Here is a 27,129-nt window from a genome sequence, read left to right as displayed (position 1 = left end):
AACCTAAGGATCCAGGATTACAAATCCGTGGAGGAGTATAACTCTGAGCTTTTTAGGATTGTCTCACTCCTTAGGTTATGTGGAAAAGAGGTGACTGAAAGGGAGCTGATAGAAAAGACCTTGTATACTTTCAGCCCCAACAATAGAGTTCTTCAGCAACAGTATCGGCATCAAGGTTTTGCCGATTATGAGGCACTCATTGAATGTTTACTGCTGGTTGAGCAGAATGATGAGTTGTTGCTGATGAACAGTGCTATGAGACCTCCTGGTACAGCCCCATTACCGGAAGCAAATAATGTTGGTTTGGGAAAGAAAACTGCAGTAGAGTCTAAGGAGCCAAAAGAGCCCCATGAGACCAACTACGTCCACAGAGAAAGACACTACGGCCAAGGCCGTGGTGGCAGAGGACGTGGTGACCGTGGCGGACAGGCCGGCCGAGGAGGCCGCGGACATGGTGGTAGGGGCCGTATGTCCTTTAAACCACACACCAAGGCCAAATCGGTCTGCCACAGATGTGGTATGTCAAACCACTGGTCCAAGACTTGTAGAACTCCCAAACACCTCATTGATGCATACCAAGAAGTTCTAAAGAAAAATCCGGAAGCCAACTATGCGTACATCGATGATGAAGGAGACTTCGATCATGAGAATGACGACTTGCTAGAGACTTCCGATTGCCTTCAAATGGATGATTGATTTTCGTTTTATTTTGGTTTAATTTCAATGCTTTTATGCTTTATTTTCCTTTTATTGTATTGGTTGACTATTTTAATTTAAATGCAATGGTTTTTCTTTTATAATTGTCTTATTAAAATACAAAATTATGTCCTATTTATAGAAATGGCCAAGGACATGAGTGAACTAGTGGTGGACAGTGGATCCAGCCACACTATACTAAGAGACAAAAGATATTTCATAAATCTTAAAATGAAAAGTGCAAATGTTAGTACAATTGCGGGTATAGCTAACTTGATAGAAGGCTACGGCCAGGTTCACATTTTGTTGCCTAACGACACACACATTGAACTAAGTGATGCCCTATACTCACCCAGCTTTAAGAGAAACTTATTGAGCTTTAAAGATATAAGATTAAATGGTTATCATGTTGAAACCAAGGGTGAAGGAACTAAAGAATTCCTATACATTACAGAAAATGTAAATGGCCAAAAGAAGGTCCTAGAGACTATACCTGCACTAGCCACTGGTTTATACCATGCTAGGATAAACATGATAGAAGCTAACATGGCTAAGCACAAAATGTTCACTGAACAATTCACTCTATGGCATGACCGGTTAGGCCATCCGGGTTCGAACATGATGCGTAAAGTGATTAAGAGTTCGAATGGGCACAACCTTAAAGAGAAAAAAGTTTTCCCTAAAAATCTCACTTGTGTAGCATGTGCACAAGGGAAACTAATCACAAGACCGTCACCAGTAAAAGTCACAAAAGAGACTTTACATTTTCTGGAAAGGATACAAGGTGATATATGTGGACCAATACACCCACCATGTGGGTCGTTTAGATATTTCATGGTTATGATCGATGCATCAACCAGATGGTCTCACGTTTGCTTGTTATCCACAAGGAACCTAGCATTTGCTAGGATGTTGGCTCAAATCATAAGATTAAGAGCACACTTTCCAGACTTTCCACTTAAGACTATACGTCTAAATAATGCTGGTGAATTTACATCCCAAGCTTTTAATGATTACTGTATGTCCATGAGGGTGAGTGTGGAACATCCTGTGGCACATGTCCATACACAAAACGGATTAGCTGAATCCTTCATTAAACGTATACAATTAATAGCTCGACCATTGTTAATGAGATCGAAGCTTCCTGTGTCGGCTTGGGGACACGCGGTCTTACATGCAGCAAAACTCATATGCATCAGGCCATCTAGTGAACACATATATTCACCATCCCAACTATTATCGGGTCAAGAGCCAGACTTATCCCATCTCAAAACATTTGGTTATGCTGTTTATACACCCGTTGCTCCACCACAGAGAACTAAGATGGGACCTCAAAGGAGGATGGGAATATATGTGGGATATGAGTCTCCCACCATTATAAAGTATCTTGAGCCATTGACAAGAGATCTATTTAAGGCCAGATACGCGGACTGTTAATTCGTTGAGTCCGAATTTCCTATGTTAGGTGGTGAGACCGACAAGCTGGTCAAGGAATTAACATGGAATCAAACATCCTTAAATTGGCAAGATCCTCGAACTCTAGCATGTGATGCAGAGGTTCAAAAGATTATACATTTACAACAGCTAGCTAATCAATTGCCAGATTCCTTTGCTGACCCAAAGAGAGTAACAAAATCGTACATACCAGTTTGCAATGCACCAGTACGTATTGATGTTCAGAAGGAACACAATAAACAAGTTGCTACAGAGTCTAAACCACGTTTGAAACGAGGTAGACTGTTAGGTTCCAAAGATAAAAATCCTCGAAAGTCTAAAGGTGCAAAACAGACCGAGGTTCAGGGAATTACAGAAAAACCAGATATGGCCGCGGAAATAATTAATGTACCAGGTGAAGTTCAGGACGCTGAACCTCAAGAACCTGAAGGAATTGATAACAATGAGGTATCAATCAATTACATAATGTCTGGAATAAAATGGAACCGGAAAAATGTCGACATTGATGAAATATTTATATACAAGGTAGCACTTGAGATAAATGAGGATCTAGAACCCACATCTATATTAGAGTGCACTCAAAGTAAAGATTGGCTCAAGTGGAAAGAAGTCATTGATGTGGAGTTAAACTCTTCGAAGAAGAGAAGTGTGTTTGGTCCGATCTTAAGGACGACACCTACCATTAAACCAGTTGGACACAAGTGAGTCTTTGTAAGAAAAAGAAATGAGAAAAATGAGATAGTGAGATACAAAGCACGGCTTGTAGCACAAGGATTCTCTCAAAGACCCGGCATAGATTATGAGGAGACATACTCCCCTGTGATGGATGCAACGACTTTTAGATATCTAATAAGTCTGGCCATAAGAGAAAATTTGGATTTACGGTTAATGGATGTTGTAACCGCCTATTTATATGGTCCACTGGATAATGAGATTTATATGAGATTACCAGAGGGTATAGAACATAAAGGTAAAAGTGGTTCTCGAGACCAATACTGCATAAGGCTAGACAAATCGCTTTATGGACTGAAACAAAGTGGTCGAATGTGGTATAACCGACTAAGTGATTATTTAGCTAAGAAAGGCTATAAGAACGACCCAATCAGTCCATGTATATTCATAAAGAAGTTTGCAAACAAAGGATTTGTGATAATAGCAGTCTACGTGGATGATTTAAACATCCTCGGTACCTCTGGGGAAATCGCCCAAACTGTAGAATACCTCAAGAAAGAATTTGAGATGAAAGACCTAGGCAAAACAAAATTCTGTTTGGGATTGCAGCTTGAGTACAGAAATAATGGGATCCTTGTGCATCAAAAGGCATACACAGAAAAAGTACTCAAGAGATTTAATATGGAGCAAGCTCACCCATTGACTAGCCCAATGGTTGTTAGAAGCTTAGACTTGGATAAAGATCCATTTGCTCCTAAGAAGGCCAATGAAGAAATTCTTGGACCTGAAGTGCCTTACCTCAGTGCTATAGGAGCGTTAATGTTCCTGGCTAGCCACACTAGGCCGGACATATGCTTTGCCGTGAACCTCCTAGCAAGATATAGTTCTTGTCCAACTATACGGCACTGGAATGGTATTAAACACGTCCTACGGTACCTGCGAGGGACGGTTGATTTTGGTTTATTTTATACTAACCATAACAAAGATGGTCTAGTTGGTTTTGCTGATGCAGGTTATCTATCCGATCCACACAACGGTAAGTCACAAACAGGTTATGTGTTTACGCACGGTGGTACGGCGATCTCTTGGCGTTCGATGAAGCAGACTCTTGTGGCCACATCGTCAAATCACGCGGAGATCCTAGCCATCCATGAGGCCAGCCGTGAGTGTGTTTGGTTGCGGTCCATGACTCAGCATATTCGGACGGATAGCGGCTTAGAAGACAGCAAGGAAGCAACCGTCATCTACGAGGACAATACGGCTTGCATCGCACAGCTCAAGGAAGGATACATCAAGGGAGATCGGATGAAGCACATACTGCCAAAGTTCTTCTTCACACATGAACTACAAAAGGCCGGAGAAGTTCAAGTGGTGCAGGTACAATCATGCGACAACTCAGCCGATCTCTTCACTAAAGCATTGCCGACATCAACGTTCAAGAAGCTCACGCACAAGATTGGAATGCGGAGGCTTAAGGACTTGGAGTGATGTTTGGATCAGGGGGAGCAATGTGTGCTGTACTCTTTTTCCTTCACCAAGATTTTGTCCCATTGGGTTTTCCCGGTAAGGTTTTAATGAGGCAGCATCCCCCAAGCACATTGCAGCGATCCCATCCAACATAGGCACGGTCATCTCGTCCAAGGAGGAGTGTTGTAAAACACTTAGTGAACTCTATAGACCGGCCCGCTCACAGTCCATTAGGACATGGCCTTACGGCCCATGTACGGTCCGCCCTTGTACGGCCCATCGGCCATTGCTTTACGACCCATGGCCTATTCTATGTCCTAGTCGGTTTATGGGCTTTAGCCTTTGTATTCTACTATATATATACTTGTAAACCTCGACATTCATTAATAAGACTAAGAGATTTCATCCTTCTAACTCTCTAGTTTCATAACATTATTGTTAATTTAGTACGTTGGCCATTTTTAATATACAGTACGTTTTTAGAAGTTAAAAAAGATGAAGATCCCGTTATAGGATTGCCAAAACAGAGGGATTCGTATGAAATGAACCATACATTAATCAAAAGACAAAACAAGGGACACCACCAAACTGACTTGTCAGTTATCCTCATCTTTTTATATATAAATTATTAAAAAACCATAATAAATTTGGAAAAATGACCTTACAAGTTTGATTTTTGTGTAAAATGTTCACACATCTAAAAATTGGCACACTCTCAGTCTTCCGGAAAACTGAAAAAGTTAAAAACATTATTTGGTCAATAAATTATTCCCGAGTCTAAAAGTGTATAACAAAGAAAATTATTTAGCCATGTAAACAAATATAATAGAAGTTACAGCTAAAAGTTTGACGAAAAAATAAAAGTTACTGCTAAAAGTATAAAAAAAAAAAACTATAGGAGAAAAAAATATGAAAGCGACGAGTGAGGAAGGCAATGGCCGCATAGCTTTCAGTGTAGCCCGTCGACGAATATAAAGCATAAAACAAGGCTCGAGTGGTCCAATATTATTTGGTTTTGAGTGAGTCATATAAGAATAAGAATAATTGAAGCGAAATAAACGACAGTCTTGTCCAATAGAGAAGTGGCCAAAACAGTGTTTACACAAACAAACCCAACAGTTTGGTATGTATATATCAAGGCAAATTGTGAATTAAATTAATTATAGGTAGGGTAGATCCATCGATCTCTCGACAGATAAAAACACATGGTATATAGTTTGTTGATTAAGATAATGAATATGCACAAATATAGATGAATAAGAAAATATAAAAACCTAAACTGCTAAACATTAAGATAAGTTATAATAATTTTAACGTACATAAAAATATTCATGACCGGTTTAGTTGTGTTATTTGTTTAAAAAATACGTAATTCGTGTAATCGTTGGAGAAAGTTAAAAACGGTGATCATTAGAAATCTCACATGTGCATTATGAAAGGGGCCTATGGATATGATGGGGATTAAACCTAGTCCACTTTTAAACACACACAAGATAAGATTTTTGGACATAAGTAAAAAATACAATCTATAAAAAGTATATTCATCTGGATGGTCTTTATAGACATGACGATCACGGGTTCATGTCGTCTTCTCTTTATAATTTTAAATACCCCAGTGCAAAATGTTTCATATATCATATATTTGGGTGTCGAATGGCAATACTTTGGATGGGTAAAAGAATCAAAAGAGGCCAAAACAAATTCGAAATAAAGCTGAACAATTCAAACTATTTTTAATTTTCATTTTTTGAGTTAAAACTTANATATCAAGGCAAATTGTGAATTAAATTAATTATAGGTAGGGTAGATCCATCGATCTCTCGACAGATAAAAACACATGGTATATAGTTTGTTGATTAAGATAATGAATATGCACAAATATAGATGAATAAGAAAATATAAAAACCTAAACTGCTAAACATTAAGATAAGTTATAATAATTTTAACGTACATAAAAATATTCATGACCGGTTTAGTTGTGTTATTTGTTTAAAAAATACGTAATTCGTGTAATCGTTGGAGAAAGTTAAAAACGGTGATCATTAGAAATCTCACATGTGCATTATGAAAGGGGCCTATGGATATGATGGGGATTAAACCTAGTCCACTTTTAAACACACACAAGATAAGATTTTTGGACATAAGTAAAAAATACAATCTATAAAAAGTATATTCATCTGGATGGTCTTTATAGACATGACGATCACGGGTTCATGTCGTCTTCTCTTTATAATTTTAAATACCCCAGTGCAAAATGTTTCATATATCATATATTTGGGTGTCGAATGGCAATACTTTGGATGGGTAAAAGAATCAAAAGAGGCCAAAACAAATTCGAAATAAAGCTGAACAATTCAAACTATTTTTAATTTTCATTTTTTGAGTTAAAACTTAAAACTATAAGTTTTTGACAAAAAAAAAAAAAAAAAAAAAAAAAGAAGAAGAAGAAGTTATAACTATAAGCTAAACAATTCTGAAGAGATAAATCCCATCTATTCAATGCCTTGTTTTAATTGTCGGAGGCTGATAGCCAATAATGTTAGAGGCCCATGGCCGATCTGACCCCTTTAAAGATAATGTTATCTTTTATCTTAGACAATAGATTAAACTTTACAAAAAAAGAAAAAGAAAACTGTCTTTGAATACTGAGTGTAAGTCTATAACTATAGAATATAATCAATAGATAGACACATAAAAGAAACGTATATGGTGTTAAAGGATTTTACTTTCGCTTTGAACCTTCTGATATGCTTCTTATTTTCTATTAGCATGGTTGTCCAAAGTCCAAAAACGGCTAGGAAGTGGCTCCGCTTTATTTGACAAATGAGAAAAGCCAAAACTTCTGTTTTTTAAAAACCTTCATTAGCCATAATAACCCATAATAGTATAATACTTTATAACAGTTGTTGGATAAACATTTGTAATCGTATTTAATAGTAAAACACATTATAGTTTATGTTTTGTATATGATCGTCATTGATATATTTCCGAACTTACTGGATTTTAATTGAAAGCATTATTGAAACTTTTTCTTTTCTTTTTTCTGTTGGTAAAAAAAGCATTATTGAAACTTGTCGACAAAAAATGAGAAACAGACGAGTTTGAGTCTTCTGACCATCACGACCCATCGTTTGACGAATAACAGCCAGACACGGATCGGAAATATGAAAAGGCTGACCAAACATTACATTCTTCTGTCCCCCAACCAGGAAAAACTTTGAGCTTGATATTGCAAAGCATAACTTATAAACCGGTAGTTCAAAGACTCAAAGATAAACTATAGAGAAGCAAATTCCAAATGTCATATACAGATATAGCTTAAATTATAAGTTTCCAAATATTCTGCTAGGACATGGATGTGACCGGTAATTACTAATTAGTTGCTACTCTGTGATATCTGACACATGCATAACATATTAAGACATTAAATCTCTCTAACACACCTTAAAGGTCATGCATGTGTCCCATATGAATGTTAATACATATGTACTTTTGTTTGCGGCATGTGATATATATATATGCAACAAAAATTGAAATTACCACTAAATTACCTTTTTTTACTTCTGTTTCCACTATCTTTTCGATCGCTGGCTTCTAACAAAAACTGAAATTACCAGTAAACCTTATTTGATATTTCCTTCTGTTTCCACTATCTTTTCACTGGCTTCAATTCTCACATCGCATTCTCACTTCCTCTCTTAAGTTAAGATATTTTATTGAATTCAAGGTTTTGAACAATTCTTAACTTCTTTACAAGCTCCAAAGTCCAAACAGTCGTGTATTGGAACAACGTAATGATTATATGAATGTGTGCGTCAGCCGAAAGTTATATAGATGACCACATTAGCGAATTCCAAGAATTCTGCACATATACGTTCAAGAATGATATAGAGAGTGGTCAGATTGTACTTAAAATATGATCTGTATAACATAACTCTGAACCTGAGAACAAATATTGGTTTGCAACAGCCCCCAACATGTACTCTATATCTATGTTACTGACTCCTCATTCTAGTAGATGTAGTGATTTTTTAAAAAATACATATTTTTATCAAAGTTCTAATTCTTAAATATGACCATGGTTTTCTTTTATTCTATATTTCAATTCTCATTTTTCTAATCTGAAATTTTAGAATTATCAAACATTCATCCAACCACTAGTCGTAAAGAAGTGGGAATCATATATAAAGCCCAAAAGGGTAACGGAATATCGACTTTAATGATAAATATTAACGCCGTGCTATCTTGTCTGGTCCCAAAGAAGTTCGGACGTAGCACCGAGAGTACGTCTCCATATCTACCAACTACGCATTTGACTAATTTGCATACTTGTAATTTGCACCACCGATTATATATATATATTTATAATCAACACGCGATGTTCTTGTGTCTAATGTCTATTATATAATACATACATATTCACTGGCGACATATAAATTAGTCTTCCTTAACCTACCACTTACTTTGATAAAAATGACACCACACCAAAGAAAAGATGCATATTGACATCTTGTTATCAAGACAAACACTCGCCTCAAGTTTCATCAACACCAAAAATTGTCCAAGTCGTACTTTGTAGTTGGATTTCGCTTTCAGTCACACTGTTTNAAGAATTCTGCACATATACGTTCAAGAATGATATAGAGAGTGGTCAGATTGTACTTAAAATATGATCTGTATAACATAACTCTGAACCTGAGAACAAATATTGGTTTGCAACAGCCCCCAACATGTACTCTATATCTATGTTACTGACTCCTCATTCTAGTAGATGTAGTGATTTTTTAAAAAATACATATTTTTATCAAAGTTCTAATTCTTAAATATGACCATGGTTTTCTTTTATTCTATATTTCAATTCTCATTTTTCTAATCTGAAATTTTAGAATTATCAAACATTCATCCAACCACTAGTCGTAAAGAAGTGGGAATCATATATAAAGCCCAAAAGGGTAACGGAATATCGACTTTAATGATAAATATTAACGCCGTGCTATCTTGTCTGGTCCCAAAGAAGTTCGGACGTAGCACCGAGAGTACGTCTCCATATCTACCAACTACGCATTTGACTAATTTGCATACTTGTAATTTGCACCACCGATTATATATATATATTTATAATCAACACGCGATGTTCTTGTGTCTAATGTCTATTATATAATACATACATATTCACTGGCGACATATAAATTAGTCTTCCTTAACCTACCACTTACTTTGATAAAAATGACACCACACCAAAGAAAAGATGCATATTGACATCTTGTTATCAAGACAAACACTCGCCTCAAGTTTCATCAACACCAAAAATTGTCCAAGTCGTACTTTGTAGTTGGATTTCGCTTTCAGTCACACTGTTTACTTCGAATAAATTTCTGTTTCTTAATTTTTTTTTTATCATAGTTCAACTCAAAGCCGACACAAGGGCTTCAGGCAGTGTATTTAAACACATCAAACCATTCATGAATATTAAAAATGCTCACACAACACATATTTTTTGCCCAATATTATTATATCTTTGACCACTTTCTCATAAAAAATAGTGACACAACCTTGAAAAGGCTCACAAACAAACAGAAGATTAATTGTCTAATTAAATCGAGTATGTAAAAAGCCTCGAAATTTCATAGATTCAAGCGTCGAGTTTGCTTCCTTCGACATCAACGACGAACCTGTAACGCACATCGTTCTTCTCGAGTCTTTCAAACGCAGTGTTAACATAATCCATCTTCACAACTTCGATCATTGAACTCAAACCCTTTTCCTTACAGAACTCAAGCATCTCCTCTGTCTCTTTCATGCTCCCTATGAAACTCCCGGTTATCACTTTCCTCCCTAATTATATCATCATTATTATCCCAAATTAATTGATAATCCTCAAAGATCACAATCATTAAGATTAGTGTTTTATAAAAGTGGCTCACCAAGCATAAGCAGAGGAGTGAGAAACTGCAAAGGATTGTTGATGACTCCCATGAGAATGAGCTTCCCATCAAGCTTAAGCAGAGACAGATAAGGCTCAAGTGCGTGATGAACGGGAACCGTGTCAATTACGTAATCCAACGAATCAGCCAGTTCGCTCATCTTTGCTTGGTCGGATCCAATCACGTAATTATCGGCTCCAAGATCTTGCAGAGCCTCTTCTCTCTTCTTGTTTGATGAGCTAATGACCGTCACATGGTGACCCATTGCTTTGGCTATTTTCACACCCATGTGACCAACCCCACCTAACCCTAGTATGCCTCCTCTTAGGCCTGGTCGTTTCAAACCGAAGTGGCTTAGTGGACTGTACACCGTCACACCAGCGCATAGAAGCGGCGCAGCCTGCTCAACCGCCATTCCTTCTGGAATCTTCACCACAAACCTGAACACAAAGAAATTGACCCTTTAGCCATAGATACCCTAACCTGTCCCCAAAGAAACCGAAACCAAAACCTAAAGATCCGTTTGGAATTATTAAATAAATTCACATTCATATGGAGATCTTTGATTTTAATATAAAGAAAAAACAAAATCTTGAGAATCTTTATGTGTAGTTAGTACAAAATGCCAAAATCGTTAGTTGAACAACACCAAGATTATTATTGAATTTCAACTAAAAGACTGATCAGATAGCACAACATTACTATCACTAAATTCAAGATCACCCGAATCAAATCAAAACCTAAATTAATTAATTTATGAAGATGATAAAGTAAAGGAAAAAAAAGAAGAGAAATTACTTTTGGTGAACGACGGTGGCTTTAGCGAAGCCGCCTTGTGTAGGTTGACCATCTATGTAAACATCATTATAGCTCCAAATCTTCTTGGGACAATACTGTTCCAGATCTCTCTCACAGGGGCTACAACATCCACAACATCCAACGAGACAACCAACTCCGACTATATCCCCTGCGGTGAACTTGCTCACACCTGATCCCACCTCAACTACTTCTCCTACAACCTCGTGCCTGATGGAAAAAAACATCAACTCATGCCAGTTCAGATTCAATACTAGATTCCCATCTGCATCATCATCAGAAGAAGAAAGAAGAAAGAAGAAGTTGTTACCCAGGAACCATGGGGTAGTTAGACATGCCGAGATCATTTTTGGTTTGATGAAGATCGGTGTGACAGATTCCACAGCAAATGATTCTTATGCGTACATCCTCTGCTCCAGTCTCTCTGTAATAATAAAAAAAAAAACCAAAAGTTAACCAAACTGAAAACAAAAGAAACAAGAAAAATCAAAGATCGATCAAAAGTAAATAAAATGAACCTGAGAGTGTAAGTGTAAGGGGAGAGAATCCCAGATGGGTCTCTGGCAGCCCAGCCAGTTGTTTTCCTCTCAGTCTCCATTATTCCCATTCTCTTTTGCTTCTTTCTTTCTTGATCTCTCTGCTTTCACTCTTTTGCTGTTGTGATGTGATGATATTGATAATATATATATATATATAGAGAGAGAAAGTGGGAAACGTAACGCATGCGTATGTGTGATGAAATAATTGGTGTTTATGCAAAAGCGTACATTTTTGGTGGCTTATATTATAGTATTGAGTGTACATTTGTGTAATATTTGTTGACAGTTTTAGTCAAAAGCTTTAGTATCCTTCTAGAAAAGATTTTCTTTTTTTGTTTTTAATCATAGATAATATATATATGGCTAGTTGTGAAAATATTAAGAAACCATAAAATGATATATCTTCCCATTCTTGATTTTATAATAAGATTATAAGGAATTATAATAACACAATTGAATATTGCCAATTTGAAAATAGTAAAATCCAAAAAGTAAAATTTGTTTTTATTTATTACTTTAAAAGGAAGGCAATAATCCACTATTGATGTGGACACGTCATCTAAAAGAGGGTCCACGGAGGTTGGTGAACAAACACCCTTTGTGGGGTCTAACCGTCTAAGCGTGTGTTGCTTTTTGCTCGGTTTAAAAAAATCATAGTTTGGTTCGGCCACATGTTGATCAATCAATCAATGCTACTATAGTATTGACGGCCCAGATCATATGTGAACGCTCCCACTCCCATTGACGGCCCAGATAAAAAAGGATTAGGAAAACAAAAGGAGTTTTTTTTTTTTTTTTGGGGTCGATTTAATAGGAAAGAAAGACCCTTCGACTAGGAGGGACACCGAAGGGGGCCCTATTGTAATTTAGTTAAGAGCCCATCTAGGATTAGTTTTGTCTCGAATTGTATTCCAGTTAAAAATAATTTGATGATAAAATTTGTTTATCTATGGTGATTTCGTAAGAGCCCACCAATGCGTCGTTCTGCCTAGAAACCCTAGCTGCCAGCTGGGATTCATTTCTTCATCTGATCTGAAGGTGGTGGGGTATTGCAGAGAAAAAAAGGCAGATCTGATCTGAGTTGAAAGGGAAAAACAAAAAAATGGCGTTGGCAGTTTTTCGATTTTGCGTGATGTCAAGAATAACAAACGGTGTGACTCGTAAACTGAAAGAAGCAGCAACCTGTCGGAAGAAACCGGGTTATGTCTACAATAGATCTGACGATCTGAATCTTATGGAGTGGGACGACTACTGGAATTGTCCTCGTGGTCATGTGGAAGGTCCGTTAATTGTTTACTAATCCCTTCTTAATTTGGTCTCTCGAATCTCCGAATATGATGATAGGTTTAGGTAGTACTCTCTCGATCGTTTGTTATAATTAGTATTGTTGCTATTTATTTATGTTGTCTTTTTTTTTTTTCCTTGTAATATATTTGGTTTCGATCTCGATCTCTGGACACATGCAGGACTTTACGACGACGAGTATAGGCGTAGCGTAGAAGAATTCAACGACCTTTACGCAAGTGAGCCATTTGCTAGTTGTGTGGATGAACAAGAGAGAAGGGAGAGAGTGCTTGATCATATGTTTTATTGGAGTATATAGCTGACAAAATCCCCAAAGATTGTCCAATTGTCAGAGATTCGGAAATATTTAAGTACATCAGTCCTGGGGTTTATGAAGTCATTCCCCGTCCCCCTGTCGGTCATGGTGATCTTACCATTGATTATCCAGATCCCCCAGTCAGAGTCTATGTCAGGCCAGATGGCTGCACTGCCTACACCGAGGATGGGCTTACCTGTTATTTTCCCGCGCCGACTCATACTGAATGACTCAATCGACTGCATGCATGCGGAGTTTTAATGTTTCCGTCGACCCTTTATCTTTGTTTCTTGGGCGAGAGAAAGAGAATCTTCTTTTCTTTTGCTTCTTGTCATTCTTCTTCTTCTTCTTCTTTTTCTTTTCTCCATCGTTACAAATACAAAATGCACCGAGGATTAAGAACGACGTAGGCGTCGCAAAGATACTTACTCTAGTCATGAACAATAATAATAGAAAAAGAGTGATTTGTTGTTGAAGGTTTGCTTTTAACAGAACGAGAATGATGAGTTTTGTTGGTAAAAAGCAAAGTTCGTTTTTTCTTTTTCTTTCAACTATATAAATTCTTTACATATGGATTCTAATTAAAAAAATATACCGCTTGTAAAATATGTTAGAAATTCAACCTTTTTTGCTGATACAATGTTTGGTGCAGCACCTTTTCAATCCTTTAAATTTTAGTACAATTTTCTTCTAATATGGAGAAAGAAAGAGTAACAGTTGAGGGAAATAAAGGGAAGAAAGCACAAAGATTGTGTGAAAAAGGCTTCATAAAGCCCAATAACAAAATCAACCGTCCAATTAAATATAACATTCGAAAACCCAAAGAGCGTCACACGCAGTCACAGACAGCAGCATGAGCCGTTTCATGTTATATGTCGGAGTTTCTTTGAAATATACACATGAGCGGCCTTGTGGCTCTGTATTAAACATAATTTGTCTCTTCTACACGTCTCTCTTACGACCACACACACACACACACACCCTTCAACGTCTCCTCTCTCTCTTATACTATGAGTAACTAACACACAATTGTCTCCAATTTGAGTTTTTTCTTTTTCTTTTTAATTGATCCCAAACTAAATATGACGAAGCTTCTAGAGATGAATCATACCCTTTGTTTTGCCAGTCGTACCAGGTATAATTTGAAAACTTGCTTATCAGATTGAGTTGTTCGATTCTGTTTCTTCCAATCAAAGCCTCTCTCTTTATATCTGAATTACGTTTTGGGTTTCTCATTTTATGTATAAAAGAGTGACCTTTTTTAGTTGAAATTGTATACAACAGTCTGAGGAGTTACTGTTTGATACAATCAAATGGTTCCATGAATGATTGGGTCAATCAGTAGGATAAAGATGACAAAGAGAATCAGATCTGATTGGAACCATGTTCTTAAACCAGATTGAATAACTAAATGGCCTCTCTTGTTGCAGATTAAACGTAGCAACTTCACCCTTTGTGATATCTAGTGGTGGTGGTAGAGGATATTGCAGCAAAACTTGCTTACCTTATCGCTTAAAATTGTGAGCACCTCTGTTTTTTATATCCATTGTTTACATATCTAAATTCACAAAAAGTGGTTTATCACATGATGATTACATTTCTATTTTGTAAAGTCGATTTTAAGTTTTTTTTTTAAGTACAGTACTATGTTACTACCATTAACAGTATTGAACATTATGCAATAATATAGTTGGGAGAATTATATTCATGCTTTCTCATTGAGGTTTTGGTCTGTGGAGTCAGTACTTGGTATGCAACACTATCTGCTGTGGTCAAGGAGCACAACAAATCAGGTTTTAATGGAAAAGAAGCAGCTTTGCTTGTAGATGAGCTCAGAAACAACTTCAACACTGGCAGAACAAAGAGCTACGAGTGGAGAATTTCTCAGCTTCAAAACATTTCCAGGATGCTTGACGAGAAGGAGAAATGCATCACCGAAGCTTTGTATCAAGATCTTTCCAAGCCTGAGCTTGAAGCTTTTCTAGCTGAGGTTTTCTACATTTTTACTTCCAGTGTCCCTTTCCTTGTCTACGTTTCAGTTGTTCCACTGTTGAATCACTTTGGTGTCATCTTTGTATTCTCAGATTTCGAATACAAAGTCATCTTGTACGCTTGCAATCAAAGAGTTGAAGAACTGGATGGCTCCAGATACGGTAACTAGACTGTTATAACTTATAAGCTTTGTTGCTTCATCGAATATGTTTCCATTCTAAACCACTTGCCTCATCTATGGACTTTTCAGGTCGAAACTTCTGTGACAACATTTCCCTCGTCTGCACAAATTGTCTCAGAACCACTTGGAGTTGTTTTGGTTATCTCAGCCTGGAATTTCCCTTTCTGTAAGCTCAGTTTGTTGTTTTTGAAAATTTTGCTCATTAGTAGAAAATTTAAAGTTTTATATGTCTTCTTGGTGTTTTTTCTTTTTTTTCCCAGTATTGTCTGTTGAGCCAGTCATTGGAGCTATTTCAGCTGGTAATGCGGTTGTGCTAAAACCTTCTGAAATTGCTCCAGCAACATCTACTCTTTTAGCAAAGTTGTTCAGTGAATACTTGGACAAAACAACAATCAGAGTTATCGAAGGAGGAGTTCCTGAAACAACGGCACTACTGGATCAAAAATGGGACAAGATATTCTTCACTGGTTTGATCTCTCTCTCTCTCTCTCTCTCTCTCTCTCTCTCTCTCTCTCTCTCTCTCTCTGTTTCTTTTAAGAATCTTTGAAATTTTGATTAGTCTCTCAAGAAAGCATGATTTTAAATAGTTAAAAGTCTTTTTTTAGGTGGAGCAAGAGTTGCTCGCATTATAATGGCTGCAGCTGCGAAACATCTTACTCCAGTGGTTCTTGAACTTGGTGGAAAATGTCCAGCTCTTGTTGATTCAGATGTTAATCTACAAGTTAAGATCTATCTTAGCTTCTAAAGCATAAAATAACTAAATAAATGCAAGTAGCATACTCTAATCTTGGTGTTGTTATTCAAGGTGGCTGCTAGGAGGATTATCGCAGGGAAATGGGCTTGTAACAATGGACAGGCTTGCATTGGCGTCGATTACGTGATCACAACAAAGGATTTTGCATCGAGATTGGTAAAGGCTACTTTATATAAAAGCCAATGAATCATAATGCACTATTTGTTTCTTTCAAGTTTGCTGATGCAAATCATTGCAGTACAGATAGATGCTCTGAAGACTGAATTGAAGACATTTTTTGGGGAAAAACCATTAGAATCAAAGGACCTGTCACGGATTGTGAACTCTTTCCACTTCAAACGCTTGGAAAGAATGTTAAAAGAGAATGGAGTCGCCAACAAAATTGTTCATGGAGGCCAAACGATCGAAGAGAAGCTGTGAGAGAAAATGTTTCCATTCGATTAAAATTTTGTTCAGGGGGGGGGGATCAAAACTAACTAATCACGTTTTCTGTAATTTCTTTTACAGAAAAATATCTCCAACGATAGTAGTGGATGTGCCTGAAGCATCTTCCATAATGCAAGAAGAGATATTTGGACCATTGCTTCCTGTAGTTACCGTTGAAAAGATTGAAGATGGCTTTCAAGTTATACGTTCAAAGCCAAAGCCTTTAGCAGCGTATCTCTTCTCAAACAACAAAGAGTTGCAGGAACAATTCGTGCAGGGTGTGTCTGCAGGAGGAATTAGCATCAATGACACCGTCTTACACGTAACTACGTCTTTTGTCTTTTAAAAGTAATGTTCTGTTTACCATTATGCTAAACTCTCATTAAAGATGGTATGTTTGTTTTAATCTGCAGGTAACTGTAAAAGATCTACCATTTGGAGGGGTCGGGGAGAGCGGGATCGGGGCTTACCATGGGAAATTCTCGTATGAGACGTTTAGCCATAAGAAAGGAGTTCTTTATAGAAGCTTCTCCGGGGACGCGGATCTTAGATATCCTCCTTACACACCAAAAAAGAAGATGGTGCTTAAGGCTTTGCTCTCTTCAAACATATTTGCTGCCATTTTGGCTTTCTTTGGGTTCTCTCAAGACTCATCATGATCACATGTTATAATCACTGTAACTTGCAAGTTGAATACTTCCATAGAGATATAAAGGATCAATGTGAAAATTAGGTTATGAATAAAAGTTATACTTAAAAATGCTTATATTTACCTTACATATGAGCATCTGAGTTCATCTTCGGTTAATGTATATTTAAACTCTATAAGTGAGCAACTAGCAAACTGTCGTGGCATTCCCACAGCTCCTTCCATTATGGTGGGTATAATTAGAACAGAAAGATCAGTTCGGTCAATCCCTCGATTCCTCCAAATGACTACACAAGTCACCAGCTGTACACCAGCTTAATTCTCCACATAGGCTAGCCAAATCTAACATGTTCTAGCCTCTAGGGTAGGGACTATTTTTGTTTGTTTGTTTGTAAGAGAGATATTTTACATAACCGAAAATGTATAGTGGTACTACTAATTAGAACAACTGTTGTAACCGGGAAACTATATATTGAAATCCCGCGATATGATGGAGATTTGAGATCTAGTGTTCATAAATAGAAAAGGAAAATTGGTTGACATAGGACCTTTAGGATAAAGATCAATGATGTCAAGAATAAATTTATCTAACACATCACAGTCCCTAGTCAATTATCAAACATAAATTTTCAATTTAATTTGTTTGGTAACGAAACGAACCCATTGTAAATACGGTTCCCCACAACCATATATTATCTCTTCTACATTTTACTAGTAGATATATACATTGAGATCTGCGCACCATTCTTCCACTTTAAATTGTAACCAAACATATGGAATATAATTTGCGTTGTGTTGCGCCCCATCCCATAATGACTTATATCTACTCCTCCATTCCCATATTCAGTTTATCTTGGATAGATGAAATAGCATTTAATGTCTTAATATCACACGAAAGGAAATTATACTATACTTCTATAAATTAATAATGTAGGGACAAGACATTCTATTAATTTATAGTGTAAATTAATAATTATTAATTTATAGATATATTTTTAATAGTTTAACTTTTAAAAATTATGAATTGAGAGAATTTTAACAATAATTTTGGATATTAGAAATTTTATGGTATTGGAATTGAATTTGTAATACTTAGAAAACATTATTAACAATAAATTACAAATACAATAGACAAATTCACTTATACATATGACATACAGAAAATTAAATTTATGTATAATAATATAGAATGTTTTATTTTAATAGTCAATCAAACTATCAAAATTTAAATGATGGATATCTAAAAATTGAAAACTTAAAAAAAAATACAGTTATATTTATGACATGTTATAAAATATTTTATATCATTTCAGTTTGAAAATACAACATAACAGTTGTTTTGTAGATATAAGCTCTAAGAGAAACATACATTATATTTTTTTCTTTATATACATTATATATATATATATATATGTAAATTTACATGATTATTAATTATGATATTATTGGGACCATATTTTACATGGGGATTTCAGAAAAAATATTATCTTATTATCTTATCGAATTTTGTTATTTTTTACACTGGCCCGACTTGAGACTAGTAAAATTTATTAATTTATAGTATTTATTAATTTATAGAGTATTAATTTATAGAGGTTTTACTGTATTTAGGCTATCATTATTTGTTTCCTCGATGATAACTTTTGCTTGAGTTGTTTTGTTTCTTTACTTATAGAAGAAATATTATACTACCAAGATCGATAGATAGGTAGATAGACTTTTTGTTGTAGGTTATGAGATTGTTGTACTATCTAATACTCAAAAGGTATTAGTCATGGATATCTAACTCAAAACCAATTGGTTATGAGTGGAGGGATTCATGTATTATTTATATTGCCTCACAAGTATTATTTCTTTCGATGTGGAATATTGTCTAATAAAAGGTAAAAACGTAAAAAGGTAAAACCCATGTTTTTCTTTTGGTTTTAAGGTAAAACCCATGTTACCTGACAATATAGTGTCTTAATTTTCCTGAATTCTGAAGCAGATAGGGTGGTTGTTTATTTGCTCGCTCGCATTTACTACTACATAGAGTGTTGAGTTATATTTTGTTCTTTTCATTGAGAAATGTAAAAATGATTTAAATCTTAACCACTCAACTAACATAGTAAAACTTTGTATCACCATAATTTATTTAATTATACATTTTATTTTATTTTAAGAGGTAAAATAAGTTAATAATGATCAATGTTTGAGAACTTTCTGTTGGTTTAGTACCACCATAATTGATATGATGTCGTTAATTTGCCGGATATCAATCTGCTAGTCGGGTCGGGTACTTGGCCAAAAGCATGGTCACGACTCACGCATGCATCTATTATTTGTTGGGAGTGAACTGACAAACCGCAAAGTGTCCATCCATATTTATTTTGCTTGGTATCAATTTTTGTTTCTTTCTTAAATGTGGCGATCGAGTGTATTTAAAAGTTTAAAATAAACTCATGAACATATGGCTCGGACAAGGATGTATCATGTATGAGGTTAGCACCTTACCAAGACCTCATCCGATCCAGTCAGGTGCCGTAATCGGCACACATCCTCCCCCTAGGCCGGCCGGTATATTTGTTTGGGTACAGCAATATTGGGTAAAAGCAGTAGGTTGGCATTTGAATATTCCTTCATTCGGATCCATTTTCCAACTTTCATTTTATGAGTCGTTTACTATATACAACTCATGGCTTTTATTATTCCCAACAATTAACGCATATATAGCATATTAGCATGCCCTAAATTTTCTATACGGAAATAATTGCACGGTTTGCACCTGATCTTGATATTTTCTTTCTTTCTAAACCTCGTGAAACAAGTAAATTATTCCTATTATGATTAGCAACATGTTCGATTAAACCCTAGGAATTACGGGTAAAAAAAAAAAGATTTTATTCACCTTTTTTTTTTTTGGCGGAAATGATTTTGTTCACCTACTAATAAATAACTATACCAAAACTTAGATAGAATAGCTGGATAAACCCATAATTACCAAAATTCATGCAAGAATTAATAAACAAATCGAACCTGAAATTAAATCCAATTTTTTAACTAAAAACGTTTGAAGCTAAAAACTCTTGCAATCTTGGTTTAGGTAATTTACCAAAAGAAGAAGAAAATATCACAAGAAATATACTATATAGTTCATGTGCGCTTGCTTATTTATTTACGATATGCATTCATTGCATGAGCACCACGTAAGGCTTGTTCGAGAATCAGGCACGTGGAAGCACGAGTCCGATTACTTGATGGACTTCTGCGAGAAGATTCTAGAACGTTCCGGTCTAGGCCAAGAGACATACTTACCTGAAGGTCTTCAATGTTTGCCACTACAGCAGAATCTGGCTATGTCGCGTAAAGAGACGGAAGAAGTTATAATTAGAGCGGTCGATGATCTATTTCGCAACACCGGAATAAGCCCGAGTGATATAGGTATACTGGTGGTGAATTCAAGCACTTTCAATCCAACTCCTTCGTTATCAACTATCTTAGTGAATAAGTTTAAACTTAGGGATAGTATAAAGAGCTTCAATCTTGGTGGGATGGGGTGTAGTGCTGGAGTCATCGCTATCGATGTCGCTAAGAGTTTGTTGCAAGTTCATAAAAACTCTTATGCTCTTGTGGTGAGCACGGAGAACATCACCCAAAACTTGTACATGGGTAACAACAAATCAATGTTGGTTACAAATTGTTTGTTCCGGATTGGTGGGGCCGCAATTTTGCTTTCTAATAGGTCTAAAGATCGGAAACGCGCCAAATACGAGCTTGTTCACACCGTGCGGGTCCATACCGGAGCAGATGACCGATCTTATGAATGTGCAACTCAAGAAGAGGATGAAGATGGCACAGTCGGGGTTACCTTGTCAAAGGATCTACCTATGGTAGCTGCAAGAACCCTAAAGATCAATATCGCAACTTTGGGTCCACTTGTTCTTCCTATAAGCGAGAAGTTTCACTTCTTTGTGAGGTTCGTTAAAAAGAAGTTTTTCAACCCCAAGACCAAGCATTACATTCCTAATTTCAAGCTCGCGTTCGAGCATTTCTGTATCCATGCGGGTGGCAGAGCGCTTATAGATGAGATGGAGAAGAACCTTCATCTAGCTCCATTAGACGTTGAGGCATCAAGAATGACATTACACAGATTTGGTAATACATCTTCGAGTTCCATTTGGTACGAGTTGGCTTACACAGAAGCCAAAGGAAGGATGAAGAAAGGAGATAGGATTTGGCAGATCGCATTGGGGTCAGGTTTCAAGTGTAATAGCTCTGTTTGGGTGGCTCTTCGTAACGTCAAGCCTTCCGCTAATAATCCTTGGGAAGAATGTCTGCACAGATATCCAGTTGAGATTGATATTGATTTGAAAGAACGATCGAGCGATCCCATTTGATCGTTAAAAGTAATGATACCAATTAAGACTGAGAGACGTATGGACTAGTTTATAATCTATCCAGTACCTTGGTCGTCGGTCCAAATATTGACAAGTAATCTATCCTTTTTCTATGTATCGTCGATCTCTGTTAACGTTGTGCGATGCCTAGTTGACTATATAAGTGTAAGATTCGTTGCCTGGTAATGGGCTTGTTTCACACTTCATAAATAAATGATATCGTGTACTTTCTTACAGATAAGTGTTATCAAATTTCATTGTGTATGGTATATATATAGACAGAGGTAGAATATATATATATATATACAGTAACTTGCCTTTTTATGTGTAAGAAAAAAATGTAACTTCTTTATCTCATTTGTAAAAACGAGAAAGTGGTGTAGTAGTACTTGTAGTTGTAGACATTCTAACAAAGTCAAAGGTTCAATAATTGCAATAATGTCATACGCATGTTAAAAGATATCCCTTCGAAAATGGGGAGAGGATATTTTAGCAAATCGATATTGCTGTGTGAGTGTGAGATGACGTAACTGTTCTCGGAGAACATCAGCTGTGTTTGAAGATTTGTCCTTACACGAAGCAACTTGATCAGAAGACCATCATTCAAATACTCGTTAACCCTGTGACGATCAATTGTCTTATATATATGTTTGGTTCTTTCAAAAAAAGAAAAAGGATTGTTACTTGGCTAGATACTAGATGACCATTGTATTAATTATCACAAAACAGAACAGTTGGAGCAGAGACATTAATACCCAAACTATTCAACAAAAATTGTTAAGTCCAACAAATATGTCAATATCACAAGTTGCAAAAAGCAAGGTTCCATACCTAACTTTTTTTTTTTTATATTTGTCAACAAGTTCCATACCTAACTATTAACAATAAATCTAGGATGCATTAGATTTTACCGATTAGAAAAACATCTGAATTAAGCTTTTCCATGTTGTGATTTGTGAACCCTGTTAATTTGTTTCTTTTTATTTTGCTTCATATCATCATCATTAAAAGAACTTAAAAAAAAAAAAATCATCATTAAAAGAAATTATAATACCACATGAGATCAATATCTTCGACTATACATCAGCGTAATATACGTCTTAGATGAGATGGCTAAGATCTTTCTGTATCTTTTCAAACAAACGATTGCGAACCAAAAAAACTAAAAATTTCATGTGATCAGTTAAGAGATTTTTCTATTATTTTCTTATTTTTTTAAAAATAATATATTAAATAACGAAAGTCGGTGGATAGAAAAATATTAAATTCAGAAATTATGGTTGGTTTCAAATTCAGTCTACTCAACTTGTGGTATGAATCGGGTTAAACTACTGTACATATTCTTCTGCATCCTCGTGAACTGCGTGGGTGTATCGGACAAACTCGTTTATTTAGATCCTATCATTCTACTTATGGACTGATATGGTGCAGTCGACACGTTCGGGTCTTTATCTGCAAATTTGTGGTCTCGTTATTTTGAGCTGTGATCATCAAATCATAAATGTGTTGCAAAATTGGTTTGTAGTTATTCATCCTTTCCAAAAAATGATGTGTCGTATTGACAAATGACAATTTTGAGGCGAGTTTTTGTTTGAAAAATTATAATAATTTAATTACATTCTCTTACTAATTTCAGTTAAAAGAAAACAAAATACATTTTTAATTGGCACTGAAAAAACTTTAGTTTGTTTTTTTTTATTTATTTATTTAATTATTATGGTTCATGTTTTTTTAGTATAAAATTAAATTTGGGTGTATAATTTTTTGAGAAAACATCTCCATCGTGAAATTAGTGCGATATATCTCTTTACGCGGCTATTTCAAGACCCAAACCTTTCTATCTTGGAGAGTGAAAGTAACACTCACAGAAGCAGCAGCAATGGCGGAGAAGTCGAGCTTCTTCGTTCGTTTCTCTTTTCTTCTGCTTCTACTAACATGTGCCCAGGGAGTGAGGAGGACATTAATGGACGGAGGCCAAGATCTCTCGATGCCACCACTTAAACTGACGTTTGCTGGTCCCTCTCGGAACTGGACCGACGCCATTCCCATCGGTAATGGCCGTCTCGGAGCCACGATCTGGGGCGGCGTCTCCTCAGAGACTCTCAACATCAATGGTAAATTGTTCTAAAACGAAGTCGTTTTTGTCCTTTCTCCCCCATTCTTGATTCTTGTGTTTGTGGTTCTATTTTTGTTTGTTTAGAGATTTAGGTAATAAATGCTCTCTGCTAGTATTTTCTAAAAGTTAATGTCAGAGATCATTCAATATTTTATTGTTTTATCAGCCATATTTTTGTATATGTGGCTGTGCAATAGAACAGGGGAATATGCTTGAGACATATGTCTTAAATCGAACTACTTGTGACAAAAGATGAGTAAAGGAAACACATTTTGCAACAACAAATACATTTTTGAATTAGTCTTGTATGAAAGTTTAGGAATTTTGTGGATCTGAAGCCTAAAGTTTTGCTCTTGTGACAGAGGACACAATTTGGACTGGGGTACCAGCAGACTATACGAACCCGAATGCTCCAGAAGCATTAGCAGAAGTTAGGAGGCTTGTTGATGACAGAAACTATTCTGAAGCTACTTCAGAAGCTGTCAAATTGTCAGGCCATGCTTCTGATGTATGTTTTTGATTCTTTTTGGTGTTAAGGTTGCTTCCACTTCTTGATTTTTTGAGTGTAAAGACTAATCCTTTTTTGTTCTTTGTTCTCTAAAGGTTTATCAGATAGTGGGAGATTTGAATTTAGAGTTTGACAGTTCGCATCGTAAGTACACTCAAGACTCCTACCGCCGTGAACTCGACTTGGAAACAGCAGTAGCCAAAGTAAGTTACTCGGTCGGGGCTGTGGAATTCTCAAGGGAGTTTTTTGCTTCTAATCCGGATCAAGTGATTGTAGTCAAGATCTATGCAAGCAAACCTGGATCTCTGTCTTTTAAGGCTTCTTTTGACAGTGAGTTGCATCACCATTCAGAGACAAACCCCAAGGCGAATCAGATTCTCATGCGTGGAAGCTGTCGCCCCAAGCGTCTTCCTGTGAACATGAAGAAAAGTATCAACGCTACGAATATACCTTATGATGATCACAAAGGGTTGCAATTTGCATCGGTTCTTGAAGTGAGAGTCAGCAATGGTGGATCTGTGTCTTCCTTAGGTAGCAAGAAACTAAGTGTTGAAAAGGCGGACTGGGCGGTTCTGCTTCTGACTGCTTCATCTAACTTTGACGGACCATTTACGATGCCTGCTGATTCTAAGAGAGACCCTGCCAAAGAATGCGTTAACAGAATCAGCTCAGTTCAGAAATACTCATACTCTGATCTTTATGTTCGTCATTTGAGTGACTATCAGAAGCTTTTCAACCGGGTGTCTTTGCAACTTTCCGGCAGCTCAGCAAATAAAACCGTGCGACAGACAGCTTCAACTGCTGAAAGGGTGCGATCATTTAAAAACGATCACGACCCTTCATTGGTGGAACTTCTATTCCAATATGGTCGATACTTGCTCATATCTTCTTCAAGACCTGGAACTCAGGTGGCTAACTTGCAGGGCATATGGAACAGGGACATTCAGCCACCATGGGAGTGCGTTTTCGCTTTACTTCATTTTCTTGTGGAGTCTCTTTTAGCTTTGTTGTGTCACTGACTCTACTTCTTCTTCTACTGTATTGCAGTGGTGCTCCTCACCTGAACATTAATCTCCAGATGAACTATTGGCATTCACTTCCTGCTAATATTCATGAATGCCAGGAACCTTTGTTCGATTATATGTCTGCTTTAGCAGTAAATGGCCGCAAGACAGCACAAGTAAGTCTCTATCCTTTTTTTTTTCTTTCTATTGATGACCTTTACAATGCATTTTTGTTCCATCACTAGAGACTTTGTCTAAGAATTATTTTGATGCGCTGTGTAGGTGAACTACGGAGCAAGTGGTTGGGTGGCACATCAAGTGTCAGACATATGGGCAAAAACTTCACCAGATAGAGGTGAGGCAGTGTGGGCCCTCTGGCCCATGGGTGGAGCGTGGCTCTGCACTCATGCATGGGAGCATTATACATACACAATGGACAAGGTATGGTCCTCAAATTTCTGATTTCAAATCACTTTCTTTAACCGGTACTGTGTTTTCCAACCTTTACTTGTTGTCCATTTCTAGGATTTTCTGAACAAGAAGGCATACCCATTGTTGGAAGGGTGTACATCGTTTCTTTTGGACTGGCTGATCAAAGGTAAAGATGGATATCTCCAGACGAATCCATCGACTTCCCCTGAACATATGTTTACTGCTCCAAATGGCAAACCTGCTAGTGTTAGCTACTCATCAACCATGGACATTGCCATTGTAAAAGAAGTCTTCTCTGATATTGTTTCCGCTTCAGAGGTAACAAGACCGATGAAGCAACAAAAATAAATCATATCACCTCAGCAATACTGAGCTTCTCTCTTTTTGGTGGTTTATCAACAGGTTTTGGGAAAAACTAATGATACTCTTATTGGAAAAGTCATTGCTGCTCAAGCTAAACTTCCTCCCACTAGAATAGCAAAGGATGGTTCCATTATGGAATGGGTAGAAGACTTTGAGGACCCAGAGGTACATCATAGACATGTTTCACATCTCTTTGGCCTCTTCCCAGGTCATACAATCACAGTTGAGAAGTCTCCAGAACTTGCTAAAGCCGTGGAAGCAACCCTTAAAAAGAGAGGTTTGTGTGATTCTTTCTTTTCTCACATTCCTATTCTGCAATGTCATTGAAGTGTTTGGAGCAATATATAATATTGTAACTGATTGATGCAGGAGAGGAAGGACCAGGTTGGTCAACCACCTGGAAAGCCGCCTTGTGGGCAAGGCTTCACAATAGCGAGCTCGCATATCGGATGGTTACACATATATTTGATCTTGTTGATCCGTTGAACGAACGTAATTATGAAGGAGGATTGTATAGTAACATGTTCACTGCGCACCCGCCATTCCAGATCGATGCCAATTTTGGGTAAGTTAAGAAATATATTGCAAATATGTGGGATGTTAACAACAGACCAACGTACTAAAACCATTACTTAGAACAATTTGATGACTAGTCTAAAACCTATATATGACATTTTTTTTCGGGGGCAGATTCGCAGCAGCGGTAGCGGAAATGTTAGTGCAGAGCACGACAAAGGATCTGCATTTGCTCCCGGCGCTTCCAGTAGATAAATGGCCAAACGGTAATGTGAAAGGGCTAAGGGCAAGGGGCAGTGTGACGGTTAGTATAAAGTGGACGGAAGGGAACCTTGTGGAGTTTGGTCTTTTGTCAGAACAGATTGTGTCCACCAGAATAGTGTACAAAGGGATCTCCGCAGATACCAAATTGTTGCCAGGGAAAATCTTTACTTTTGACAAAGATTTGAAATGTGTTCGGACCGAAAATTTATAAGAAGTGAGAGACAAAATCTTGACTTTCAAATCTGTTTTTGTTCATTTAACAGAGAAAGTCCATGGGTTTGTCATCGTTCCACGAGTTACATGTGCAAGTGTAAGTGTGTAAAACAAATGTATCCAAAAGGTTTACAGTGAATTACTTATTTTCCAGCATGTATACAGG

The 27,129-nt window shown here is 36.7% G+C and overlaps 5 protein-coding genes across 5 annotated transcripts; 4 read left to right on the top strand and 1 right to left on the bottom strand.

The window, feature by feature from the left end:
- On the bottom strand, positions 9,767 to 11,703 carry LOC104716721 (cinnamyl alcohol dehydrogenase 5). Its single transcript, XM_010434143.1, has 5 exons — positions 11,549 to 11,703; positions 11,341 to 11,454; positions 11,013 to 11,240; positions 10,215 to 10,654; positions 9,767 to 10,125 (listed from the first exon to the last, which is right to left on the bottom strand). The coding sequence occupies exons 1-5, from the start codon at positions 11,635 to 11,637 to the stop codon at positions 9,923 to 9,925; spliced, it is 1,074 nt and encodes a 357-aa protein (XP_010432445.1). The 5' UTR covers positions 11,638 to 11,703; the 3' UTR covers positions 9,767 to 9,922.
- Positions 12,427 to 13,668, top strand: LOC104716720. The gene is made up of 2 exons (XM_010434142.2): positions 12,427 to 12,849; positions 13,036 to 13,668. The coding sequence occupies exons 1-2, from the start codon at positions 12,672 to 12,674 to the stop codon at positions 13,170 to 13,172; spliced, it is 315 nt and encodes a 104-aa protein (XP_010432444.1). The 5' UTR covers positions 12,427 to 12,671; the 3' UTR covers positions 13,173 to 13,668.
- On the top strand, positions 14,076 to 17,299 carry LOC104716719 (aldehyde dehydrogenase family 3 member I1, chloroplastic). The gene is made up of 11 exons (XM_010434141.2): positions 14,076 to 14,304; positions 14,600 to 14,689; positions 14,913 to 15,159; positions 15,254 to 15,322; positions 15,412 to 15,508; positions 15,603 to 15,809; positions 15,948 to 16,063; positions 16,148 to 16,252; positions 16,340 to 16,512; positions 16,604 to 16,844; positions 16,936 to 17,299. Exons 1-11 carry the CDS (start codon positions 14,252 to 14,254, stop codon positions 17,179 to 17,181), a joined length of 1,644 nt encoding a protein of 547 aa, XP_010432443.1. The 5' UTR covers positions 14,076 to 14,251; the 3' UTR covers positions 17,182 to 17,299.
- Positions 20,356 to 21,781, top strand: LOC104719986 (3-ketoacyl-CoA synthase 16-like). The gene has a single exon (XM_010437964.2). The coding sequence runs from the start codon at positions 20,408 to 20,410 to the stop codon at positions 21,545 to 21,547; it is 1,140 nt and encodes a 379-aa protein (XP_010436266.2). The 5' UTR covers positions 20,356 to 20,407; the 3' UTR covers positions 21,548 to 21,781.
- LOC104716718 (alpha-L-fucosidase 2) lies at positions 23,327 to 27,119 on the top strand. Its single transcript, XM_010434140.2, has 9 exons — positions 23,327 to 23,661; positions 24,026 to 24,171; positions 24,267 to 25,129; positions 25,219 to 25,351; positions 25,458 to 25,616; positions 25,701 to 25,925; positions 26,010 to 26,247; positions 26,340 to 26,535; positions 26,661 to 27,119. Exons 1-9 carry the CDS (start codon positions 23,427 to 23,429, stop codon positions 26,959 to 26,961), a joined length of 2,496 nt encoding a protein of 831 aa, XP_010432442.1. The 5' UTR covers positions 23,327 to 23,426; the 3' UTR covers positions 26,962 to 27,119.

The sequence above is a fragment of the Camelina sativa genome, chromosome 10 (genome assembly GCF_000633955.1).
Source record: "Camelina sativa cultivar DH55 chromosome 10, Cs, whole genome shotgun sequence".
Lineage (NCBI taxonomy): Eukaryota > Viridiplantae > Streptophyta > Magnoliopsida > Brassicales > Brassicaceae > Camelina > Camelina sativa.
This window is presented reverse-complemented; position numbering and strand designations above follow the sequence as displayed.

Coding starts and splice junctions, on each gene's coding strand:
- LOC104716721 (XM_010434143.1), bottom strand. CDS start 11,637: ATGGGAATAATGGAGACTGAGAGGAAAACAACTGGCTGGGCTGCCAGA. Junction 11,455..11,548: donor CCTTACACTTACACTCTCAG/GTTCATTTTATT, acceptor TTATTATTACAG/AGAGACTGGAGCAGAGGATG. Junction 10,126..10,214: donor CACTCCTCTGCTTATGCTTG/GTGAGCCACTTT, acceptor TGATATAATTAG/GGAGGAAAGTGATAACCGGG.
- LOC104716720 (XM_010434142.2), top strand. CDS start 12,672: ATGGCGTTGGCAGTTTTTCGATTTTGCGTGATGTCAAGAATAACAAAC. Junction 12,850..13,035: donor TCCTCGTGGTCATGTGGAAG/GTCCGTTAATTG, acceptor GGACACATGCAG/GACTTTACGACGACGAGTAT.
- LOC104716719 (XM_010434141.2), top strand. CDS start 14,252: ATGACGAAGCTTCTAGAGATGAATCATACCCTTTGTTTTGCCAGTCGT. Junction 16,253..16,339: donor AGGATTTTGCATCGAGATTG/GTAAAGGCTACT, acceptor ATTGCAGTACAG/ATAGATGCTCTGAAGACTGA. Junction 16,513..16,603: donor CAAACGATCGAAGAGAAGCT/GTGAGAGAAAAT, acceptor TTTCTTTTACAG/AAAAATATCTCCAACGATAG.
- LOC104719986 (XM_010437964.2), top strand. CDS start 20,408: ATGGACTTCTGCGAGAAGATTCTAGAACGTTCCGGTCTAGGCCAAGAG.
- LOC104716718 (XM_010434140.2), top strand. CDS start 23,427: ATGGCGGAGAAGTCGAGCTTCTTCGTTCGTTTCTCTTTTCTTCTGCTT. Junction 24,172..24,266: donor TGTCAGGCCATGCTTCTGAT/GTATGTTTTTGA, acceptor TGTTCTCTAAAG/GTTTATCAGATAGTGGGAGA. Junction 26,536..26,660: donor CAGATCGATGCCAATTTTGG/GTAAGTTAAGAA, acceptor TTTCGGGGGCAG/ATTCGCAGCAGCGGTAGCGG.